We start from the raw sequence: 25,340 nt of genomic DNA, 5'->3' as shown, positions 1-25,340 counted from the left end.
AACAGAGTTACAGGGCTGGCTGTAATATATAACTGAGGTGCACATTTAATAATAATTTATGCACTAACTTCCGAAACTGTCTGACATGTAACTGTATGTTGTATGTGCATATTAGCTTGAGATAGGCCAATATATTGCAATAAAATATTACTTTGTTGCTATAACATAACAGACCTGCAACATCATTGATTTTTGGTTTCTGCTTTGCAGGACAAAGTTGGGGAATTTGCAAAACTGTCCAAGACTGAGCTTCTTGAAGCCACAGAGAAATCAGTTGGCCCGCCAGAAATGTACCAATTCCACTGTGAACTAAAAAACTTCAGAGAGAGAGAGAGAGAACTTGAGGTAAGTACCTACATAGTAGAGGGACAGTGGTAGGAGGGATTTTCATAGACCTTCCAGTTTATTTTTGTTTTTAACTATGATCAATAATAAGTAGATGTCAGGTAGTTTTGTACAATATGATACTTTTACAAGAGTAATTGTTTGTTTCTGACATTAAGCTCACTTGTACATAATAAGGAAGTATTCATATTTAAAAGTTGGGCTTCTGGCCAGGGAAGATTGTGTCAATATCGAGTTAACTGGCCAAGCTTGCAAAGGCCTTAAACTCAGTTCAGTGGCATTTGTCTTCTGTATGTAATACAATAATGTTTGAATGCCACATCCAATCATTTCCAAAATTTCAGGGAATGTTTTAGGCATAAGTGTCCAGAACATTATTGATATGGGGGGAAATCTGAAAACTCCAAGGGGAAAATTGGGCACACATGAAGCCTCTCCTATCTCATTAGTACAGCCACAACTTCAATCACTTATGCCATTGTCTGTAGATCAAACAACTAATTAATGACACCCATTAATGCTTAACAGCATAACAATACCGTATCTCATCTCTGCCTATCCTCCAAATAAAGTTTAGTACGTTGACATTTATCTTCCAGTTATAAAGAATAATAATGGTGAGAGGAATGGGGCTGAATGGGGGCATGCACACAGCTCCTAACTTAAGGGGTAGCATATTATATGACAAACTGTGACATTGACTAGGTACTATGGCGATACCAAGCTAATAATAAAATGTCACTTTGTTTGCCATATAGTATCTGTTAATCTAATTAAACAAGATAGATAAAGGAATTATAAAGAGGTGCAAAACTAATAGTTATAAAATCTCTTCTTAACTGAACAAAATATCTCTACTTTCACTACTAATTAGAATTCATTCAAGAAAGAACAAACTGTGTAATTCAGTAATGAAAAATAGTTCCTCCCCCTCTCCTGTTGACCACTAGAGAATAATTTGTTTGATCAGAAAATGTTGTTTGTTTTTTTTAAAGATTAGTTGTGTTTGAATTACTCTTGGTACTTGTTGTAGCCATGTTGAGCCCAGGATATTAGAGAAACAAGGTGGGTGAGGTAATATCTTCTATTGGACCAGATTTTGGTGGTGAAAGAGACACGCTTTCGAGTTTGTAGTCTTAAAAGCATGTTTCTTTCAACAGAACCTGGTTCAATAAAAGATATTGGTTCATCCATCTTGCATCTCATTACCTATATCAAACTTGAGTTTCCATGGCACAGTTATGTGGGAAAAGTTGTCCTGCACCTTCTAGTACTGTTGGCTATAACTAGGTTTGATTCTTCCTTTTTTGAAGAATGAAGTTTAGTTGCAATTAGAACACAACTAAATTGTTCTAAAACGTCTGTCTAATCCTTAATTTCTGCTCAGTTGACATACTTTTCATAATTTCTGCATACCCCTTTGTATTTAGTTATTTTAATAGAGTAAAGTAAATAGTGTAAAATATATTTTCTGACAGAGTTCATTGCAAGAGAAAACTAATTTCTTGGAGAAAATGAAGCAAAGAAATGAACGGTATAAGCAAGATGTGGAGAGATACTATGAACGCAAGCGTCATCTAGATTTAATAGAGATGCTTGAGAGAAAAAGACCGTGGGTGGTAAGTTTTCCCCCAATTTTTCTGAAAAACTATTATAAATCTGCCATATTTTTAAAAAGAGAGAGTTACTATGCAGTGAAATAAGTTTTTTCCGACCCAGAATAGCCTGAGCACTACCAACATTATAGAAAGTGTATAATTGTCCTGAAACATTGTGTTCTACCCCTGGCCTCACTTAGCTTTTGCCCAGTTGCACCTATTGCTTCAAGCAATGGCTTTGCCTTCCTTTTAAAGCATGAAGTACTAGTGACTCCCTCCGCTAGACCAGTCATTCAGTACTGTATTATTGGGTGGTGGTATTTCCAAGCAGCTGATCACCTTGTGCCCTACAGCATAATGAATGATGGGTCTTTTTGTTGCTTCAGAAGTAAGCCTTGCAGTGAGTTTCACAAATTGTTTTGTCATACAAGCACCTAGCACTGGAGATAAGTGCTTTACAGAAATCAAAATAAATAAGAGACTTGCTGGGTTAAAGGTAAATCATTTTGGCTTACTTAATAACCATCCTCTTATGTCCACAAGAGTCTGAATTATTTTGAATTACAAAATGTAATATTTCAAAACGGACTCAGATTTGGAGAATCAAAGTGATCATTTAAGCTGGGGTTGTTTAGTATTTTGAGGCATTTGTCATTATTATATTTACTCTGCTTTCATGCCATCAATTAAAGTTTCCTTCATGGGCTTAATTAATGAAGTATATGTGGCAAGTTTTTGGATCTCATTCACACTGACTGAAATTCACAGAGGGTGCAGAAAGCCTGGCACTCTATAGTAGGTTAGCCATGTAGTGGCACTGCATGAGGGGAGTTGCAGGTGTAGCAACCACACAGAAGCTCCCTGTACAGTAAGGAAGAAGCCTCCATGCCAGCCATTGATCGGTAGACCTGAGGAGGGGCAACAGGATTCATAATTATGTGACTCAGGTGCCCCTAACCCACATTACAAATGGTATGAAGGGACAGCTACTGGGGGACAAGGGCTATAGCCTTCCAACCTGGCAGCAGAGGGTGGACTTTGCCCTTTTCTTTTATGTGGGTGAAGTGAATTTCTCCTCTAGTGGTAGGGGATACTTTTTGCTCCTTAACTGGGTTATCTGTTTAAACAGGACAGCTACAAGCGGTGCACAGTTAATCAGGAAAGATCATTGACATCTCTGTCATTGGGGCAGTACTTAGAAGGCTAATCAGTAGAGACTAAGGGGAAAACAAATTAATGTTTGTCATAACACAAATATTTCTGAATTGACTCTTACATTTGGAAACAAATGGTTCTTTGAGTAATGCCTTTGTAGATTCACACAGCTGAGACACACCTGGACACTTAAATTTTCCCAAGAGCTCTGTAGAAATCATTGATCACACTTTTGCCATCCTGAACGTTTGGGTCTAAAGGTGGACAAGAAGCAGTCAGCCTGACCCCTACCTGCTAATGGCTATCCCTCAGAACACTGAAATTCACTTGCATAGTGGATTTGAACAGAGAAGACACGTACCTTTCCATCCATTGAATCCCAGTATAGTAATGGCAACAGGTGTCTCTACCACGGGTTGGAGTGCTCACTTAGTTAAGTCACAATTAACGTTCTGTAACTTGGCAGATACCAGGTTACATGCCATTGTACTGAGACAAGTGGTTTAGTTGGCTTCTCAAGTCTATTATCCATCAAGTACGGAATCAGGTAATACAAATATTTAGCCGGCAGTAACATGAAGATGAACTATATGATCTACCAGGGTGGAGCCAGATCTGCTCTTTGTAATAAAGCTATTCCTTGAGGAGGCAGTGCATTCAAAAATCTTGTCCTCAGCACTGTTGGCCTGTGAGGCATATAGAGTACATTAGTCTACAGTCTCAGCAGAAATTTCACCTTGTAGCACATAAGAACATAAGAATGGCCCTACTGGGTCAGACCAAGGGTCCATCTAGCCCAGTATCCTGTCTTGCGACAGTGGCCAGTGCTAGGTGCCCCAGAGGGAATGAACAGAACAGGTAATCATCAAGTGATCCATCCCCTGTTGCTCATTTCCAGCTTCTGGCAAACAGAGGCTAGGGACACCATTCCTGCCCATCCTGGCTGATAGCCATTGAAGGACCTATCCTCCTTGAATTTATCTAGTTCTCTTTTGAACCCTCTTATGGTCTTGGCCTTCACAACATCTTCTGGCAAAGAGTTCCACAGGTTGACTGTGCGTTGTGTGAAGAAATACTTCCTTTTATTTGTTTTAAGCCTGCTGCCTATTAATTTCATTTGGTGACCCCTAGTTCTTGTGTTATGAGAAGTAATAACACTTTCTTATCTACTTTCTCTATACCAGTCATGATTTTATAGACCTCAATCATATCTCCCCTTAGCCGTCTCTTTTCCAAGCTGAAAAGATCCAGATTTATAAATCTCTCCTCATACGGAAACCATTCCATACCATTCCAATAATTTTTGTTGCCCTTTTCTGAACCTTTTCCAATTCCAATATACCTTTTTTGAGATGGGGCGACCACATCAGCACACGGTATTCAAGATGTAGGCATACCATGGTCTTGAAAGTAAAAAGTGCTTTGTTCCCTGTTTCTGACATGGGAAAATCCTGCAAATAGATCTATTGGCAATGAAAGAGGGTGCCACCCTCTGTCTTTGAAAGAGGAAGACCTTATTTCCCCTCTCATGTTTTCTTTTCTTTATGCCTTAACTCCAATACCACTGATCCTAAGAATAACGGAAAATTAGAGAGGATGGAGAAAAAGTGCTTCTGATATATTCAGTACCAATAAGTCCAATTGGGGGCTAACCTGCAGCTTCCATCCTCGTCTTCACTAATTCCCACTCTTTTTTTCACAGAAAATGGCAGCGTGCTACAGTTAGATTAAAATCCTTGCAACTACCTCTTTTGGATTTTGAAATCTTAACAGGACAGAATTATTAGTGTGTTTTGGAGCTGATACTGATGCAGATTTGTAAGCACCCTACTAGACAAACGTGCTGCAAAATGTAAGAGATTCCATTTTTGGGCAGCCCAAAACCAGAGTAACCCAACATCTGCTACTATTCTCATGGTATTTGATTATCTTTTGACACAAAAAACCCTCTCAAGTATCATACTGAGCTCAGTTTATTTGACTACTACTTCACTTTATCAAGTTTCTCTATGAAGATCCTCTGGTGATTTTGTACATAGTCCAAATTATTATCTAAGGAAGTTTACATACTTACAGGTTGCTGGACTATGTTGGAAGTCAATGACTTTGAAAATGACCTGGTGGTCATTATTCATAACTAACTGAACAAGAGTTCTCACTGCAATGCTGTGGGGGGGAAAGCTTGGATGTCTTTTAGAAAAGACATGGTTTAGGTCAACCACAAATTATTGGGTGCAGTACAGGTTATTACTATGACCTTTGTTATGCAGGAGATCAGACTAGATGATCATAATGGCCCTTCTTGGTCTTGAAATCTATGGATCTACTCTGATATCCCTTTATTAACCACCTGTTTGACTTTTCTCCTTTCCCCCCAGAACTACATTAATTACTGGGGAAAGCTTTACTACATAGCCTAGGTGTAAATAGAGCATTTAGCTACTATCTTTAGTGGAAATAAACCCATCAAGTAGTCCTACAGATTCTTTATAGTTTAAAATTACCTACGTAGAGAATATATATAGATACAAAGTGTTATGATCTTGTGAGGGCTATGATTCCCAAAAGTCTTAAGGTACATTCCATTGCTTTATTTGTAATCCCCACAGTTTCTCTTAGAAACATCCCCATACTTGGCATCTGTAGAGCTGTGACTTGGATCTTTGTTCATACGTGTACATGTCATTCTAGATTTATCTTAAGATCTGACACTCAACTTGGTAGAATAATGATTGTTTGTTTAGTTAGGTCCTCCTACCACCTTTACAAAAATCTTTGCTAATCAGATTCACAGAGAATAGATCTCTTAAGAAAATATTTGAAAAAAGCAATAGTTATTCACCTATAACTGAATAACTTGGAGGTGCTAGCTTGTGTAGGTTAATTGACATGATCAATCCTCCTTCCCAACTATTTCTGAGCCTTCCTAGTGGACTCTGAAATAGTGAAAGAAACTGAGGGGCAGGGCAGGCCCATAGCTCTTTTATATACCCTTTGGGTCTCAACATTTGATGCTGCATTGTCCATAGGCCAAAGCTTTCTAGATGTTTGCAGCAAGTATGTGGCATTGTGAGGTGCATCCCAAGACTGTGAATCAGTCCCTGCAATAATCTTGAACTACAGTAACTGGAGAGCAAACTGTTTATCTGTCAGTGTCACCAGGGGATTAAGTTGCTCTTCTGAGACTCACCATTTTGGAAGGGTTTGACAAAGAATGTTTCAAAGTAACTTGGGCAGCAATACAAAAATGTTCTTTGTTTACAAGTAGAAAATTAATATCCAGGTGGGAAAAGGCAACAACACATAAAGCAAAAAGAATAGATAATAGTCTGAAATCCTAATATGAGCATTTCTGTTTTTCGCATGCCCCAGAATTTGGAGTACCTCAGACTCTTGTGCTCTTGAACTCACATTTCAGGTTCCTGTAGATACCAGTAGCGTTTCCAGGTTCATCTTGGTGTTGGGAGTTGCAGTGGAATGATGGGTTGATGTCAACTGGTGGGCTATGCCAAAACCAGGACAAACTCCCCAGGTTCAGTATTATCCAGGACACAAACACAAGTCAGGATATTCACAGAATAATTGGATGTTTACACTCATATTTTTATACCAAAATTGTTCAAATGCCGTTGCATGCTTTTGATCAGCAGGAAATAGGTGGGTACCTCAGGGTCAAGCTGATCCAAACCTAACAAGTTAATTGAACCATTACTGGAACTCGATCACTGTAAAACAGACTTTTTGCACGATTCTTGTTGAATTAAACATGAGCACTACAGAGGCATAATATGTGTATCCAGCTAAATGCAGAAGGTAAAAGGCTTTCATTGTTTTGCTTGAAACTCTTGCAAGGAATATGAAAATGTTCGCCAAATGCATGAGGAGGTGAAACAAAACCGTGACCATGCAAAGGAAGAATTAAAAAAACTACAACAAACAAAGTCTCCCATGACACAGCAAATCCAAGAAGTTGAAAAGCAATGGAGGAATTTGGATATAAAAATCAAAGAGAAGGTATGTATTTTGGATTCTCGGTTAAAATTTTTAGACATTCCATATGTTTAATAAAGCTGAAAATGGAACGTGAAGCAATCAGAATATGTTCATTTTTGTATAGTAGAAATAGCATGTTTTTAGAAGGGATTTTTATGAAAGTATTTTTGCCCCTCATTTTCCCTGCTCTGTTCTTTGTGCCTCTCCTCCCTAAAAGGAAATTAAATATGGCTATGTGGAGTTACGTACTACTTAGTTCGCTTTCCGTGATCCCATTTGGTGCACCACTGCAAAAGCACCATAGGAATAGACACAGCCATATGGTTTTCTTATATTAAAAATCTTTAGGCCAACATATACAGACTTAGTTCCATAAAGTTAGGCAGCTAATTAATTTGGCCTGATTTTCTTTTTTTTTTTTTTTCCAGAGGTGCCAAGTACCTGCAGCACTTTCATTTACTTAATTTGGGAACTGTGAGTGATGAGCACCTCCTGAAAATCAGGCCAGTTTAGTTTAGGTAGCTAGTTTTATGCATCCAATTTTGAATATTTTGGCCTACTGATTTCCTGAGCTACTACTCCATCTACATTTAACCCTATTCTAAATACCTATATGATAGAGTTTGTCAGATAGTAACTGGTCATCCTCCATGATTCATAATAATATTTATGAATAAAAACAGTTAATTTAGATATGTTTTGTGGTATAATATGTTGTTTGAGAGTTTTTGGATAGCTGCCATGTATTCATACCATTGGAAAATGTTCGTGAATCCTGAAAGATTTCTATGAATATTTTAGCCCGAGTATCAGATGTACTGTATTCATTATTTGCTGTTTGTTCTTTTAAAAAATGGTGAGCAGAGTGGATTGACTTAAATCAAAGGAATCTAAATCACCAATTTTAATCACGATTTAAATCAGCAAGCAGGAAACCTTGATTTAAATCATCAGTTTTAATCATATAAATTTGTACTTTTTAGTTATTTTCCTAAAGAAAGATTGATTCTCATTAGTTGGTAACTATTGAAATATATTGATATGCAACTAAATATTGCCTTTGCACTAAAATTGGTGTTTAACTTGCATTTATTCAGATGCTTAGTTTTTACATTTTTATGATGTTTGAAAATGGAGCAATGCATTTCTTATTTACAAGGTGATTAATATTTTACTTGTGATTTGTATCAAACTATTTGGATGGAAATTCAAATTAAATTAAAAATGCTTAAAAACAGCATTTTAATTTTTTTATTAAATAAAATTACCCAAGTGCGGGATACATTAACTTTTTTTCTTATCAGAAAATTTATCAAAACATAGTTTTAAATGAAAAACAACTAATTTATTAAACAAAGGCAGTGTTATCTATAGTTAGTGAATTGAACTGATTGGTTTCTGGTCACCATGTCCTTCAAGATGATAGAGCTAGTAGATCTCACCCTCTCACACCTAATTTTTATCCATAGCTTGGAAGAGGAAAACGAGCTTTCCAACTTTTTAACTCTCAAATGGTTTCTTAACTTTGAATGAATTAGTAATCGAACTGAACTAGTTGAATATACTGAAATGAAGAAAATATTCTCTTTGCACCTGCAGAATGGGCTGCTGCTCTCAAAAGATGGTTTATCACTTCAACAAACTCTGTTTCCAGATGCTTGCTTAACCAGTGACTTTCACAAGTTCTGTGGTTTCACTTTCTTTAAAACTTGGCAACTTATTAGGGCTGTCAAGCAATTAAAAAAATTAATCGCATGTGATTAATTGCACTATTAATAATAGAATACCATTTATTTAAAAATTTTTGATGTTTTCTACATTTTCAAATATATTGATTTCAATTACAACACAGAATACAGTACTCACTTTATATTTATTTTTGATTACAAGTATTTGCACTGTAATAAAACAAACGAAATAGTACTTTTCAATTCACCTAATACAAGTACTGTAGTGAAATCTCATTATCATGAAAGTTGAACTTACAAATGTAGAATTATGTTTAAAAAAAAAACTGCATTAAAAATAAAACACTGTAAGATTTTAGAGTCTGCAAGTCCACTCAGTCCTACATCTTGTTCAGCCAATCGCTCAGACAAACAAGTTTGTTTACATTTGCAGAAGATAATGCTGCCCGCTTCTTGTTTTCGAGGTCACCTGAAAGTGAGAACAGGCATTCTCATGGCACAGTTGTATCCCAGCATTGGAAGATATTTACATGCCAGATGCGCTAAAGACTCATATGTCACTTCATGCTTCAGCCGTGCCAGGGGACATGCGTCCATGCTGATGACAGGTTCTGCTCGATAGCAATCCAAAGCAGTACGGAACGATGCATGTTCATTTTCATTATCTGAGTCAGATGCCACCATCAGAAGGTTGATTTTCTCTTTTGGTGGTTCGTGTTCTGTAGTTTCCGCGTTGGAATGTTGCTCTTTTAAGACTTCTGAAAGCATGCTCCACACCTCGTCCATCTCAGATTTTGGAAGGCACTTCAGATTCTTAAACCTTGTGTTGAGTGCTGTAGCTATCTTTAGAAATCTCACATTGGTACTTTCTTTGCGTTTTGTGAAATCTGCAGTGACAGTGTTCTTAAAAGGAACAACATGTGCTGGGTCATCATCCAAGACTGCTGTGAACATGAACTGAAATATATATGGCAGAATGTGAGTAAAACAGCAGGGGGCATACAATTCTCCTCCTAGGAGTTCAGTCACAAATTGAATAACTTTTTTTTTTTTTTTTTAAATGAGACTCATCAGCATGGAAGCATGTCCTCTGGAATGGTGGCCAAAGCATGAAGGGACACACAGATGTTAGTATATCTGGCATGTAAATACCTTGCAATGCCAGCTACAAAAGTGCTATGCAAATGCCTGTTCTCGCTTTCTGGTGACATTGTAAATAAGAGGGCAGCATTATCTCCTGTAAATGGAAACAGACTTGTTTGTCTTAGCGATTGGGTGAATAAGAAGTAGGTCTGGGTGGACTTGTAAGCTCTAAAGTTTTACATTGTTTTATTTTTGAGTGCAGTTTATGTAAAAAAAACAAAAAAACAAAACTACATTTGTAAGTTGCACTTTCACGACAAAGCGATTGCACTACAGTACTTGTATGAGGTTAATGGAAAAATACTATTTATTTTGTTTATCATTTTTACAGTGCAATCATTTTATTTGTAATCAAAAATAATATACACTTTGGTTTCAGTTACAACACAGAATACAATATATATTAAAATATAGAAAAACATCAAAAATATTTAATAAATTTCACTTGGTATTCTGTTATTTAACAGTATGATTAAGACTGCGATTAATCGCAATTTTTTAAATCGCAATTAATTTTTTTTGAGTTATTCGCATGAGTTAATTGCGATTAAGTCACAGCCCTGCAACAAATATACTGCTTAATATTTTTTGTATTTAATGTAAATGATTTTAATAGATTATAGTAAGTTTAGGCTTTAACGTAAGCTGTCAGTTTCAGATTTGATTTTAATAGATTATAGTAAGTTTAGGCTTTAACGTAAGCTGTCAGTTTCAGATTTAATTTTAAATAGATTTATTTTAAAAACAAAACATGTAGTTAATTTAAATTTCAAAAATCCAATTTAAATAGTCTGATTTTAAAAAAAAGATCTTTTTTTTTAATCTATTTTGAAGGCGTGTCATCCAATCAAGGTATAGAAACAATACTAATGGTTTAGTTCACCAATCACACAACTGACCAGGGATGGAGAGGAGTTATTTAAGTAAGACACCAACGTCGGCACAAGAACAAATGGATATAAATTGGCCATAGAGTTCAGACTTGAATTTAGACAAAGATTTCTAACCAGAAGAGGAGTGAAATTCTGGGACAGCCTTCCAAGGGGACCAGTGAGGGCAAAATACCCAACTGGTTTCAAGACTGAGCTTGATAAGTTTATGGCGTGGATGCCACAATCAGATTGTCTACAACAGGGGTTGGCAACCTTTGGCATGTAGCCCATCAGGGTAATCTGCTGGCAGGCCGCAAGGTGTTTTGTTTACGTTGACCGTCCACAGGCACACCCTCCTTGCACTCCCCACAGCTCCGAGTGGCCGCGGTTCTGCGAGGGGCCATGCCTGCGGACAGTCAATGTAAACAAAACGCCTCGTGGCCTGCCAGCAGATTACTCTGATGGGCTGCATGCCAAAGGTTGCCGACCCCTGGTCTACAATACTTGTGGCCCATCTGCAACTGCTAGTTGCCAATATTCCCAATGGCAGGAGCTCAGACACTAGAGAGGAAGAACTGAGTTACTACAGTGTATTCTTTCCCAAGTGTCTGGCTGGTGGGTCTTGTTGACATGCTCAGGGTCCAACTGATCACCATATTTGGGGTCACAAAGGAATTTTTCTCCAGGTCAGAATGGCAGAGACCCTGGGCTTTTTTTTTTTTTTTACCTTCCTCTGCACATTGGGGCACAGGTCACTTGCTGGTTTAAACTAGATTAAATTGTGGATTTTCTGTAACTTGAAGTCTTTAAATTAAATCATTATTTGAGGACATCAGTAACTCAACCAGAGGTTTATAGATCTATTACTGGAGTGGGTGAGTGAGGTTCAGTGGTCTGCAATGTGCACAAGGTCAGAATAGATGATCATGGTGGTCCCTTCTGGCCTTATAGTCTGAGTCTATGAATAACAAATAGGCAAAGCAAACTGTTAATCAATAATTGAGAAAATGAAAATTATTTGTCCAAATTATTTGGTTGCTGATAAATACATTTGAAGAAAATCAGGATCAGGTTGAACAATGATCTTACCACTCCTGCCTGAACGAACACACAACTGAAGATGACTGCCCACATGGGGGAACTTGCAGAATTGGGACCTAAGTTTTTAGCAACTATTATTTGTAACGAAGTTTAATTAGCTATACTCTTTCATCATGTGCTTTCTTAAAAAGAAACTCAGTAGTATTCAGTTGGTGGATGATAATTTAGTATATTTAACATGGAATTTAACACTGCATTTTAATCAGGAACTTTTTATATCATTTGAAATTGGAGATTGTATAAATAATATTGTTTAATGTTTTATCAGTTAGGACCCAGTTTTGCTTTCACTAAAGATAATGTAAGTTTGACCATTGATTTCAATGAGAGCAGAACCTGGCTCAGATCATTATTTGTTTTGCTCTGGCAGATGAAATGGATTGCACTGTGCAGTATCACTTTTCAGCAGCAAAGGTTTATGCCAAAATTTGATGAGGTATTACCGATGTGATTCTAGGTGTATACTCTCTTGCTGTCTTGTTTTTAACAGATAAGTGCATGCAACCATTTTCTGTTAGACTGAGTCTACTGTTAAATTACTTCAAAGACAGCTAAAACGTTTTTGCTAAACTAGTCCATTACAAGTAAATAAATGCAAGCATGTTTTGATTTCATGCTCCACAGTACTGCTCAAATTTTTTGGGTGGTGGTGTTTTGCAAGGGAGGAGGTTGATTTTTTTATTTTATTTTTTTTGCTATTGTGGTTCAAAATGTCTTAACTTTTTTTTTTAAACAAATTGCACTATTTTCAGTTTTATTGTAAAAGTATGTGTTTCCTTAGAGGGAATTTAACAGCTGGAAGCCTGAGATTAATTTTCATAATGCTGTACAGTCCTCCATGCTTGTTAAATGCAAAGCTGCATTTGCACAGCTTGGTATTATCCTGCTATGTTTTAATCATTTTCTCATTTTTAATTAATGTTTTACTGATTTCTAAAAGCAGGAAGGAATTCTGCTGTGAATCACCGTTGCCATAATTCTTAGAAATATAGGGCTATATTAATGAAAAAGTTATGCTCTGTATGAAAAACACAGGAAAATATATTAAGCATCTTTGTATTAACTTGTACAGAAAAGAAATTCTTCATTATGGGTTATGTGCTATGTAAAAGTGGGAGCCAAAGCTGAGGAGGTGATAGAAATGATAAAAGTGATGGAAAAGGGTCAAACCAGGTGACAGCAACATACTTGAATCAGTACATCTGTTTTCTGAAGTCAGATTAACAAATCCCTGATCCTATAAACCTTCTTTTGTCTTTATGCAAGTGAGTAGTTCCATTGTGGGATCAGGGCCTGTGTGTGTAAATTAGATAGGTCTAAATTGTGCCTATAGTTCAGCAGTACTCCGTCTGTGTTCCTATCAGCAAAAAAGCAAGGAGGTGGTAGAGGAAATAAATCATTTATTCCAAAAGGGAGAGTAATAGAATATTCACTGTGATATTCTAACATTGTTTTTACTGTTGATTTTAATGTAGAATTATGTTATGGTTGGATTGATTTAATTTACAGTTAATGTGTTGTGATGCAATATTGCCTTAAAACAAGATTTTGTGCTGATATTATTTGGTGTGTCTAAGACTTGTTTTGATGACAGTGCTTTTCAAGATTGAGGTGCACTGTTCTATTCTGGGGAAGAAAGGATGTTCTGGTGGTTAAGGCAACAGACTGGAACCTTGGAAATATGAGTTGTGTGCCTAATTGTGCCTTCTGCTTTCTGTATGATCTTGGGCAAGTCACTTAGGATGAAATCCTGGTTCCACGAAAGTCAGTGGCAAAGATTCCATTGACTTTAATGGTGCCAGGAATTTACTCTCATTATCTCTGTTTCAGTGCTCCATTTGTAAGGGGGAGGTGGTATTAATGTTTTCCTATTTTATTGCTATGTTGTGAGGAAAAATGTATGTGTGGAGGGGTTATATATTACATTAATGGGGACCACATAAATTGAATAATTCCTGATAATCAAATTAAATTCTCATTATCATAACATCATTGCAGGATTAGTATTTTGTAAGTAAGTATTGCCATAGAGCTACTGATATTGTTTTACTGATTGTTTGTGTCAGTAGTTCTCTTTTGGGGATTGGTAATTGATTTCCACTCTACCCGCACCCTGCCTTTTCTTGGCATGTGAAAACGGAGCGTGCTCCTTGATTTGTTGCCAGAGAATGTTCACTGGCATCAATAGCAAAAGATGTGGGGGCAGCAACTAAAGTGCTTGTATGATCATGGGAAGACTGTGCTCACATTCTTTTTTGCTTTATGTTAAAGAATCAACCAGTTTAATAGTACATGCTAACACAGGCTACTTCACATGGCTGTCATCTCCTAAAATAAGTCGGAGAAACTGCACACATTCTTAAAGATTAAAAACACTTCACTATATCAGTATAGCGTATCTAACTTTTTTGAATTTCCTTTTAGTTACAAACTTCAGATGAACAATCTACATGTAGAAAACATTGTTTCATAATTGGAATAAAAAGATTGACACTTATTTTTGTTATGGAAAGCAATATAAATCCATACCCCCAAGAACTGTGTGATCTTCTGTTTATCCTCAGTTTGGCAATGGGTGGAAGCAGTCCAACTTTAAAGTTCTGTTTCAGTTTTGGGCATGTTATGACCAGTTGTGTAATAGGGTTTTCTTCAGGCCATTTGTGCCAGACATCAGAATTAAACATCTACAAGCCTGACTGTTTCCCTGAGATCTCGATGTGCATGCCCATGTGTGTGTCCCCACTGCTCCACCCAGGCCTGCAAAAAGCTCTCTGTAGTATTGGGCATTTCTGGTTGGAAGGAGGCAAGTCTGAAAGCAAATCTGTAGGAAAATTAATGTATCTGATATTACATTAACTTTTCTGTGGTTCTTCTCTGGCTAAGAACCCCATTCTAAGGGGGTGATAAGGAAGGTGAAGTTAGGGGAAGGATCAGGGACTGGAGAGCTGGAATGAAAGCAGATGGTCTATGCATGGGATGACCCTGTGCCTTAGGTGGAATCGCAGGATCTGAAGGAATAAAATCCTGTTCATTTTTCAAGTTAGGAGAAGGCCTTCCCCCTTGAACAGTTTTGGAAAATTCCCTGAGGGGAACCTTGCTGAGTCTTCCTTCCCTTGGGGAGCTTCAAAGGGGTTTACACAGGAGGAGGCTGTTTGGCCCTATTTTAAAAAACAATTTTCAGTTTCATACAAAAATATATTTCTTCTCAGTCATAAAAAATGAAAGGCAGATAAAAAAAAAGTTGGTTATTCACATATATAAAATATGAATGTAAATCAAATGTACATATGATTTAACAATGTCTGTCATAATCTAGTTAGAATTAATTTTCCAGTTGATATCAAGTGTCCCTGTGCTGACATTTAAAATGTTGCGGGTTTTGGATTTTTTTTTTAAAGTCTTGCAGCTGACTGTTTCCGAAGAGAGAGATTTCTCTCTAGAATGCCTACCTGAGGTTTTTTTTGGGGTGGGGAGAAAGAGGATTACAGCGTCAATATTTTCAATATTGTAATAAGCTCTGATTCTGCAAATGACTGTGTGTAGGTGCTTCGGTCCACATGTGTACAGTCAGCTGCAGGGTTGGGGTCTTAAATTAGTACTAATAATCTTCTCTTTGTCTGAATACCGGGATTTAGGTCTAGGGAAAAACACAATATGACTTTTTAAGACACTTTCTTGCATATCTAACTCCACATAAGATTCTGTCCTTATCCCTGCTTTAAAAATAGTAGCTTTTGTAGTTGATAGGTTGGGTTTCTTTGGTATTTCTCTTATTGCAGTGGATTGTGGTTTTTCAATAAAGATTTTGTCATCTGTAGTACTCCCTGTACTGTACTGCATCTATATCCTGCACATCTGTGCAAGCTGCAAGCCTGAGAGTGAGATGGGGTGTGGCGCCAATGTCCCTCCCCTACCTCCTCTCCATTCTCTCTCCATCCACCTGTGAGAAGAAAGTGGGTGTGGCATGGCAGCTCGGTAACCTGTTCCCTGACTGACATGCTATCTGTCATGTTCGTAACTAGTTCAGGGCCATAAGTTTTTAATATTTCCATGTGACAGCCAGGTAGAGAGATCTGTTTAAAAATTTAGCCCCAAAAGTCATTTTTCTGGTCACTTATCTTTTTGTGGCTTCTGCACTGAAGGGTCTAATTTCTGTACTGTTGTCTGTACAGTTTCCAGTTGCGCTATTCTGAAGTTGATGGAATCCATTTTCCCCATCCATAATGGCTATTGCCGCACACACGTTTTGGAAACAGGCATTACATTTTGGCAGGTTTTCTTTGATTTAGTCTGCTTTTCAGCGGGAGCAGAAACAGTAATTGCTTCACAGTAAAATGGTAGATCCTTCATCTCAGCAGTGGGCAATTTCACATGAAATCTTAATAGCTGGCTTTCTTCTTAATCTTTGGCATTGTAGGATTGGCTGAAGTATTAAATATTGTCTTAAAAATAAATAAGTTATTGGTAAGATTTAACTCTAAGTTTGCTAGATACCACTTGCTGAGCGAGCCAAGTAGAAGTGTATCTCCCTGTTGTGATTTGGCTCTGTGCCTCCAATACAGTATTTTTAAACTCCATCCATATGCAGCCATACAGTACTTTCAGTTCATTCATGATAATAGCAAGCAGATATTGTATTCCTCTGGTTCTTTAGAGAAATTGCGCTTGTCTGTAAAATATTGATGAATGATCCTTAATGTTTTTTGATACCTCTGTCAGAATTTAGAGTCCAGTAGAACACAGAGGGGTGAGAAACTTATTTTGTGTGACCATATATAAAATGCATTAAAACAAGACACAACCCATCCCATTCTCCTCCTACTTTTTGTGCATCTTTCCGTAACTACAACCAAAAATACAATACCTTAGGTACTTCTCTCCTTCCTGATTCCCTCCTCCTTTCAAAACTGGACACACCTTCTGATTGTGTTTCCCAATTTTTCTAAATTCTGGATCCATTGCCAGCCCTCCAGGTTCTTTCTGATCCCAGTATGCTGATGCTCACTACCATCCTGAATTTGTCAGGTCTTCCTTTTGGCAAAAGAATGCTGAATTGTTCTTCCCTCTTTTTATTGGTTTGAGTTTCACCAAACAGTTGCCACAGGAGTTTTTCATCACTTCCCCTACACACCAGTGTGATTTCCCCTTCCCCCCCCCCTCCCCCCCCCCCAGCTCTGGTGGCTCAGGGAGGTAGGGATTACAGATGAATCCTTGTGTGTCAGTGCAATATACTTACAGTAGACAGTGGTGCTGTCACACAGGTGCTGTTATTAATTCACAAGTTCAGGTATGCAAAATATATCTTTCTTTAGTTGTTTTACTTAACATACTCTTTTAAAGTGGCACCATAATATAAAAAAAATCCACTGTTGCGTCTGAAAACTTTTTAGCAACTGTTGTGCAAGTAACTCCTCAGATTGTCATTTACTAAGTGCAGTTACTGATTGTTGAAAAATATCTCCTCTACTTTTTTTAGTTTTTTTTTTTTCCCTGTTTACTCTGAGTTTGAAAGTACTTTGAGTCTGATCCAAAGCCTTGAAGTCACTGGAAAGACTCATTGAATTCAAGACGCTCATTGAGATCAATGGAGTTTATGCCCTTTGAGTGTAGTCATTTTCACTGTTTCCCCTGTATAGTCAATCACTTCCCTCTCTTGTCTGCATGGGTCTTGAATACAGTTGAAGCGGAGTGTTAGACACTTTTTTTTTAAAATTAATAAGTAGGAAAATGTGATTTAAAATAACAAAATTTGCCAGAAGTACTCAGATATTCAGATACAGTACCTGAAATTACTTTAATATATTTTTTTAAAAACCCTTATTAAATCTCAGGTTGGTGGGGTCCCTTTTAAATGCCTCTTGAAAAAGAAAGATTTACTAAGCCAAAATGTGGCCTGGCTAGCATGGCAGTGGAGGGGTTTAAGAGGATGCAAGTTGCCTCCTTATGGCCCCTCACTAGTTACCCACATGACAGATAGCATCTCAGTCAGGGAACAGGTTACAGAGCTGCCATGCCACACACCCTTTCTTTTCACAGGTGGATAGAAGGAGAGAGAATCGAGTGGAGGAGGGGGAGGGACACTGGCTCAACACCCCATCTCTCTCTCAAGCATGTCAGCTTGCATAGATGTGCAGGATATAGATGCAGTACAGTTTAATCTCTTCCTTGAGCTGCAGAGGACCTGGGAGAGAGACTTATGCCCTGAGTCCCAGACTCTCTCCTGGGTTGCTCTTGAGACAATGCAACAATACACTGCCACTTACTCTGGAATTGTTGTAAAGTCACAGTTGAGCACTAAGTCATTTAGATCTTCCTTGGGAAAGTTGTTTTGGAGAAGGAGGCTACCTTTTAAAATATAAAACTCTAAACGTAATTCTTTTATTTACAATCCTTAAAGAGCATTGTGATTTTAATTTCAGAATTATGATGAGCCTTTCTTTATTGGCAAGTATATCCAAATGCGCAGCTCTATAGCTGATGATGTTACACTGTAGCTCCTAAACCACTTGCAGTTATAAGTTCTGTACAAATTATAGACAATATAAATGTAGTAAACATCGCTAGACTAATTACAATGAAATAAAACAACTGTTGGTGTCTAGAAACAATTTTCTTCTGACGAATGTGCAGCTTTTGTCAAAAATAAATTCTATGATAGGTGAATATTTGATGCTCCAAACTGAATGTCCTTCCAAAGTCTGATTTTTGCGTATTTGCTATCATTTTAAAAAATAGTTATATACAAAATAATTATGGCTAATTTCTTGCTTTTTTCATTTAATTTCATTGTATTCAGGCTGCTGAAATCAAAGACACTTCTCAAAGATGTAAACAAAAACAAGATGCAGTGGAGAAGAAAGACAAACAAGTAAGAGAACGTTAATGTGTGTGGGTTTTTTTTATGCTTGTTTGTTGGTGCTGTGGAGCACTGATATAATACTAAATGCATCACATGTAGTGTTCAGGGAAATATAGTGGAATTGTCGTGGCTGAGTCACTGTTTGGATTCCATCAATGACACCCATATTTCAGCTGCTCATGATGGAAAGTTGAACTGGAGATGAAATGTAGTATTACAAGCTGTCTGCAACCTCCACTCCTCCAGGGACCCACGGCTGGTTGGTACAGCCCCCTCCAAAGTGTACAGAGGCAAATTTGGAGGCAACAGGGACAAAGTACCCAGGAGATGCAATGAATCACTGTATCTCCCAGCACCCTCTGCCCTCAGACTTGCTGAGTTCCTTAAAGTTGCTATCCTCGAGGAAAATGAAGTTTATCAGTAGAACAGAGCACTATCATGGAACAGCTGTCTTCTCCAGTTAGATGTAATGTTCTTTTATAAGGAATTTACTTTTTGTATACAATATGGTATTACAAGTTTTTGCTATTGTTGAATACTTTTGCTACATTAGAATGTTTTCTAGCGCTCACTTACTCTTATCCACTGTACCTTGGTGCCTTAAGTCTAACCAGATGAAGAAACAGAATAGTTGCTTGTGTTAGCTAATCAGAGGGCTTCTATATGTACACAATTTATAAAAAATTAAATGCAAAAAGCTGTTAATGCCACATTAAGGATCCATAGCTAAGCACTCAGTCAATAAATATGAAAATTAAACATAAGGGGGAGAGTTCAAGTTGCATAGTCCTTTTTGTTACATTGAACTTATTCAATCCTGTATTAATTCTCAAACTATCCAGTAGCGTGCAACTTTTACTATAATTTTAGATAAACATATATCTAAGAATCTGTAATAATGTGTTTAAAGATTGGGATTGTAACACATTCGTTCTTTAAAACTCTGGCACAGATTCTAGTCATTTTACAAAAAGGCATCAATTTCAGTTGTTAGGTGGGTTTCTGAGCAAGGAGGAGATCTTATATTTTTAAACCTGCTTGACTTCGTCAACATTTCAATATCTGTTACAACAGTCTTTTGTAATTGTCTGCCTTTTGTTGTATATGCAAAAATTTCATTTGTAAATGCCATTCTGGGAAAATATTTGCATTTCTTAGATTGAAGAAATTCAGCAAGTTTTGAGAATGAAAAGAGATGAAGAAATGGATCGACAGAAGAGAATACACAACGCTCGTAAGATGATAGAGGACTGGCAGAATGAGCTCAACAGTACAGGAAACTCTGAGAATCTTCAACCACAAATTGATTCTATTAACAATGAGCTGAGACAGTTGCAAGAAGATAAGGCAAATATTGATGGTGAATTGAGTGATCTGCGAAGAGAGAGAGAGAACCTAGAGAGGGAAAAGAAAAGTGAGATTGCTTGATTCTTTCCCTACTATGGTTACTACATGCAATTCTTTTGTGTTTAAGTGACTTAACTGAGATTAAATCGTTTCAAACCTCAGTAACTGTATTTTTGTACATCTCTGTATTGCTTTCATCCTTTCAAAGCCTGTAAAAGTGACAGGGATAGCTTGTTGTTAAAGGGACACCATCAACTTGAAAACTAGTCTTTCAAAAAATGATTGCACGTAGTTTCAGTAAACCGGCTCCTCACAGATGCTGCCAGTTCGTATGTTTTTCCAATTGAATTTTCTATTTAAATTATTTTTTCTCTTACTTTGTGAAAGCCCCATACAAACAAAAGGAAAACTGATAGACTGTACAGGAGAAATGCTGAAACTGACTTTTCAGTCTTGTCAAATGCATAAAGTAAACAAAATACAGAAGGGTTTTTCTTTATTACAGTAATTTTTAGATGTTACTCGTAACTTTAAGTAAACAAAAACTTCAGACAGAAATGGTCATTTTATTAAATTGATGGTATTAATTTAAACTAGAAGAATTAAATGTGGCATGGTGCCAAGATGCTATGTGTAAAATGGCACTATCTTAGTGACTGTTTCTCCTTCTGCCTTTGTTAGATGAACTTGGAGACCAGTCTTTTTTATCCTTAATGAATTACACTGCACTTTTTTATATCAGCCTTGCCTTTTGTGTTTGTTCTGTCTTGATGTAACTTGAGAGCTAGAATTAAAATTTATCTTTTTAGAGCTCTTTTTGACTAACTTGCTTCCACACATTTTTTTTTTTTTTTTTTTTTGTCTGTATGGCCCCAACGCTGTAGTATCTGAACACCTCCCATGTACTGCAAGGATAAATCCATAAATACCCCAATGGAGAAATGAGGCACAGAGAATGATTGTCCTGCTTAGTGAGATATAGAAAAACCGGAAATTGAACCCTGTCTCCTGAATCCCAGTCCAGTGTCTTAAGTACAAGACTATTCTTCTTCCCCACTGTTGGAGTAATGTAGATTGGAAACATTCTGTGTGTTCCCAAAAGATTTTATAGTATTTTTTTCTTAGTATCACGTGGAAACCTCAAGGTCCCTCCCAAAAGGGGATGACATGAAGAATGCTACTTTGGTGTGTCTTCAGAGGGAGAATGAGTTCTCCCTTTCTTCTCTCGGGTGGCAAGGACCCTCCCACACCATTCTTGCATTACAGCAACATTCTTCTGTTGTCACCAAATAAATAACAAATAGAAAAATACTCTGAAATAGAAGTTTCTTATCCCCCAATGCCCCACCAGTATAAAATTTCCTCCTCCCTTTTTCGAGTAGTGGTGGAGAAGGTTTTGGTTTTTGGTTTTTTTTTTTTTTTTTAAGATAGTGGCAGTCCAGAATTTCTGGCTATGTTATTTGGCAATTGTTGACTTGAATATCTCTGCACCTAGAATAGGCCCATTGCAAAAATTAGTTTGAATATTAATATTGATACCTGGATATTGTTAATCTCTGTTTTGAAGTACATTTCTGTTTATTTCACATAGCTCTTGGATTTAAAATTTTAATGGAGTACATCCTTTAGAATAGATGGGATACTGTTCATAAATGTATGAAAATAAGAAACGGTCTTTCCTAACCATAATACTGTAGCACTATAGTTGTTAAATATTAGAAATCTTTAGTTGTGATGTGTAGGCATGATTTAATATAACTTTCTTAAACAAAATTACAGGAGTAACTGATCGCATTGTACAGTTTAACAATATGATGAATCTGAAGGAAGATAAGCTCAGAGGGAGATATCGAGACACATACAATGCTCTTCTGTGGCTAAGGGAGAACAAAGACCGTTTTAAAAGAAGTGTCTGTGAACCCATGATGCTTGCAGTAAGAAAATTCGCTTGAGTACAATACTAATTAGTGGCTAATAGTGTGTCTTAAAAAAATTAAATTCTAGATTGGTTGTTATTTCTATTATAAACCTAAAATCTAGAGACTCCCTACCTTATCTACTGTTTTACAATGAGTTAGCAAACTGGAGTACATGTAAATCAGTGTCTACAGCTGGTTAAGATGTGTAATTTATCTCATTCAAGTAATGTGACAAGTGTGAAAGTTTTACTAGACTCCTTTGTACCTTCGGTATGTTGTTACATGGATGAACACAGAGTGCTTTCAGCCATCCAACATATAGGTTTCCAATGGAACTGCCCTACTTCAAGGTGGCCTCTACACATTCCAACTGGTGAGATGCATCCCTCTTGTATTCCTCTGAAATTTGGGAATCTTCTAAGAAAGCAGTGGTGGTTGGGATTACATGCGAGCCTTCTCATAGTTCTGAATATTCAGAGCAGAAGTTATAAGAGGACTTTTGCTCCCCCACCTGCTTCAGTTGCTTCTTTTCCACATCTAGTGGCAGGCATAGAGGCGTTCAGTCTGTGCTCAGTCCTGGTTTGTTTCTTGGCCATACTTTCCTATTATTACCAGTAGTTGTCAGTAATGTTCATTTTATATAGTTTAAGGTACTCAGGAGTCAGTAACTAAGTTTAACTAATCCTTCTAAACTTGCTGCTTCATGCTGGTTTTGGAAATGCCAGAAATGGTTTTGTATTGTCAGAATCAAATATTATTTTTGCCCTTTCCAGATCATTCGGTCCTGCTGGATATAGCATTGTCAGGTCAAGTTAATCAAAAACATATCTTGATCTAAGGGCCGTTACCTTTCTCCTTCAAGGCTAGTTAATCTTCACAATGTCCATGAACATCTGAATCTTTTTTCCCTAATCTGTACTGTACAATATAACCCTGTTTCTTTGAGGGTTTTAGGAACATCTGAAACTTTTAGATGAATTAAAACTGGCTCACCTGTTCTGAAATCACTGGTGGAATCAATCCAACTCTGGTCAACTGCCACTCTATTTAATAGAGTTGTATAGTCATGCGTGTTCATTTTCTCAAACATATCTTGATCCTTTTACAGCTAATATAATTTTAGTGTATTGATATGTTCCTAGTATTACCATATTTTACCAGGATACAAAAACCTTCCTTCATCTTAAACAATGGATTTGTTTTGTCTGAGAATTCTTTTGAGAAAACCAGATTAATTTCTAGTAATTCCAAATCCTCTGTCTCCTCACAGGGCCTTGGGTTTCTATATTTATGTTTAGATGTGCTCACTGGCTACTAGTGAAATCAATGAGAACTGCATCTGAATATCCTAAAGATGAATCTGAGTTTTCTGATATTTCCACCTTTCCTTAGGGCAAAGTATTGCCGTTGTTTTACTAAATATTGGCTTGGATATTACCTGTCTTAAGTTATTTATTGTTTTTAATGTGTTTTATTTTTATAGTTATATTACATCACTCTTTTCATGATCCTCCTTTGTCTTTTTATCTGAGCAGATAAACATGAAAGACAATAGACATGCTAAATATGTTGAAAATCACATTTCAGCAAATGATATGAGAGCCTTTGTTTTTGAAAGTCAAGAAGACATGGAAATATTTCTTCGGGAGGCAAGTACTCAGTCATATAACATGTAAAAATGTAGCTTAAAATAAATAATATTGCTGTAGGAACCCTCCAGTTTAGAGCCTACTTATTATGACCACTAAGTAATTTATGCGCTATGTAATAATACATTTGCTAGGTAAGATCAGTTTTTTTGTAAACTGTACTGAGACCACAGATATACAGACTCCCATCTGATTTTTCTCTTGCATAATTTAAATAAGAGCAAGATTTTTCAAAATCCAGAGAGGAGGATTTTTTGCTCTTGCATCCCTGCGCATCTGACTCATACCTGGCTCAGCTATTTGGGTGGGACGGCGGGCTCTGAATTTGACTGTCAGTGATTGCTGCTGATTTGACTAATGTATTTTCTGAAAAATTTTTCCTGCATGGTGGTAGTTAGGTAGTCTATGGAGAACTCAGCTGGTTGGGGCACCACAGTTGTGGGCTTTTGTGGATACTTGCATATGTTTTAGTGGTTTGTGTTCCTTTCATGTTTGTCTTGAGACTCCTTTTTTACTGGATATTTCAGTTTGTCTAGTAAATTGAAATTGAAAATGTATATATTTAAGGAATTGGTAAAAAGATCAGTTAAACATCTGGAAGGGTTAGTTCACATCTATATTACATATTTACCAGATGCTGATGCAGAAAGGATCTTTTCTACAGTAACTCATTTCTGTTCAGGATTTTGAAGATCACCAAGGCAACATTGCTAAGGAGATTGATCATTAATGAGGGAAAAAAACATAAGGAGGACTTCTTTCTTCTTTCTTCGCTTTGTTTACCGGCTAACTGACCACAGTTTTCTGCTAACTGAATGTAGAGAAAAGGAAAAAGCCTTAATGGATGTAAATAACTTTGGTTATCATGTGGGAATCAGAATAATTTCAAATGCATGGTTGGGAGATTAAATCAATTTAAAGGAAATGTTTGCTTCTATGAAATACATCTTTTTCATACATTAGTATCATTTTAACTTACTATCTTGTTTGGTGTAACATTTAGGTGCGTGACCATCAGAAATTAAAAGTTAATACTGTATGTGCACCTGCTGAGTCATCTGCTGAAAATAGACCTTCAAGATCAGTTGAAGAGTTGCAGTAAGCAATAAAATACTTAACCTTAAAACTATTGTCAACATTGAATGTTTTGTTCTCAGTGCAAAATGATGTAGCTGTGCACGATGCTTTTTTTTTTTTTTTTTGGCAAATCAAACTCTTACCTTAAGATCTAATGTTTTTTTTTCTTTCTGAATATTTGTGCTAACTTGTCATAAACAAAACTGGTTAAAGATCTATTTGTGATTTTCACCTTTTCTCTTCCGTAGCCAATATGGTGTTTTCTCTTATTTACGAGAGTTATTTGATGCTCCTCATCCTGTGATGAGTTACCTTTGTTCCCAGTATCGTGTTCATGATGTCCCTGTGGGAACTGAGAAGACCAGAAGCATGATTGAAAGGGTGAGAGGTGCTAAATAACATGAGCAGGACTGTGATTTTCTTAAGACCATATTTAGGAAAGTTGCTGCAAAGTCGACATGAAAAAAGTTGTAATGGGTGTTATTTTGGGTACAAATAAAACTTACTTAGTGGGGAGAAAACCAAGAATAGTAGCTTACATTATGAGTAGATTTTAACACATTGGAGCAAACTGTTGGTTGCAGTGCTTCACAG

The 25,340-nt window shown here is 36.9% G+C and overlaps 1 protein-coding gene across 4 annotated transcripts in view; it reads left to right on the top strand.

Annotated features, from left to right (window-relative positions):
- The window catches only part of SMC5 (structural maintenance of chromosomes 5), a 75,788-nt gene that overhangs the window by 17,059 nt on the left and 33,389 nt on the right, over positions 1 to 25,340 (top strand). For all 4 annotated transcript variants that reach the window (XM_037901845.2, XM_037901844.2, XM_037901848.2 and 1 more), the window contains 9 exons: positions 211 to 345; positions 1,824 to 1,964; positions 6,951 to 7,112; positions 18,692 to 18,763; positions 19,913 to 20,168; positions 21,881 to 22,035; positions 23,556 to 23,669; positions 24,673 to 24,767; positions 24,995 to 25,127. In XM_037901845.2, coding sequence (XP_037757773.1) covers positions 211 to 345; positions 1,824 to 1,964; positions 6,951 to 7,112; positions 18,692 to 18,763; positions 19,913 to 20,168; positions 21,881 to 22,035; positions 23,556 to 23,669; positions 24,673 to 24,767; positions 24,995 to 25,127 — 1,263 coding nt within the window. The remainder of the gene's footprint in view (positions 1 to 210; positions 346 to 1,823; positions 1,965 to 6,950; positions 7,113 to 18,691; positions 18,764 to 19,912; positions 20,169 to 21,880; positions 22,036 to 23,555; positions 23,670 to 24,672; positions 24,768 to 24,994; positions 25,128 to 25,340) is intronic.

The sequence above is a fragment of the Chelonia mydas genome, chromosome 5 (genome assembly GCF_015237465.2).
Source record: "Chelonia mydas isolate rCheMyd1 chromosome 5, rCheMyd1.pri.v2, whole genome shotgun sequence".
Lineage (NCBI taxonomy): Eukaryota > Metazoa > Chordata > Testudines > Cheloniidae > Chelonia > Chelonia mydas.
This window is presented reverse-complemented; position numbering and strand designations above follow the sequence as displayed.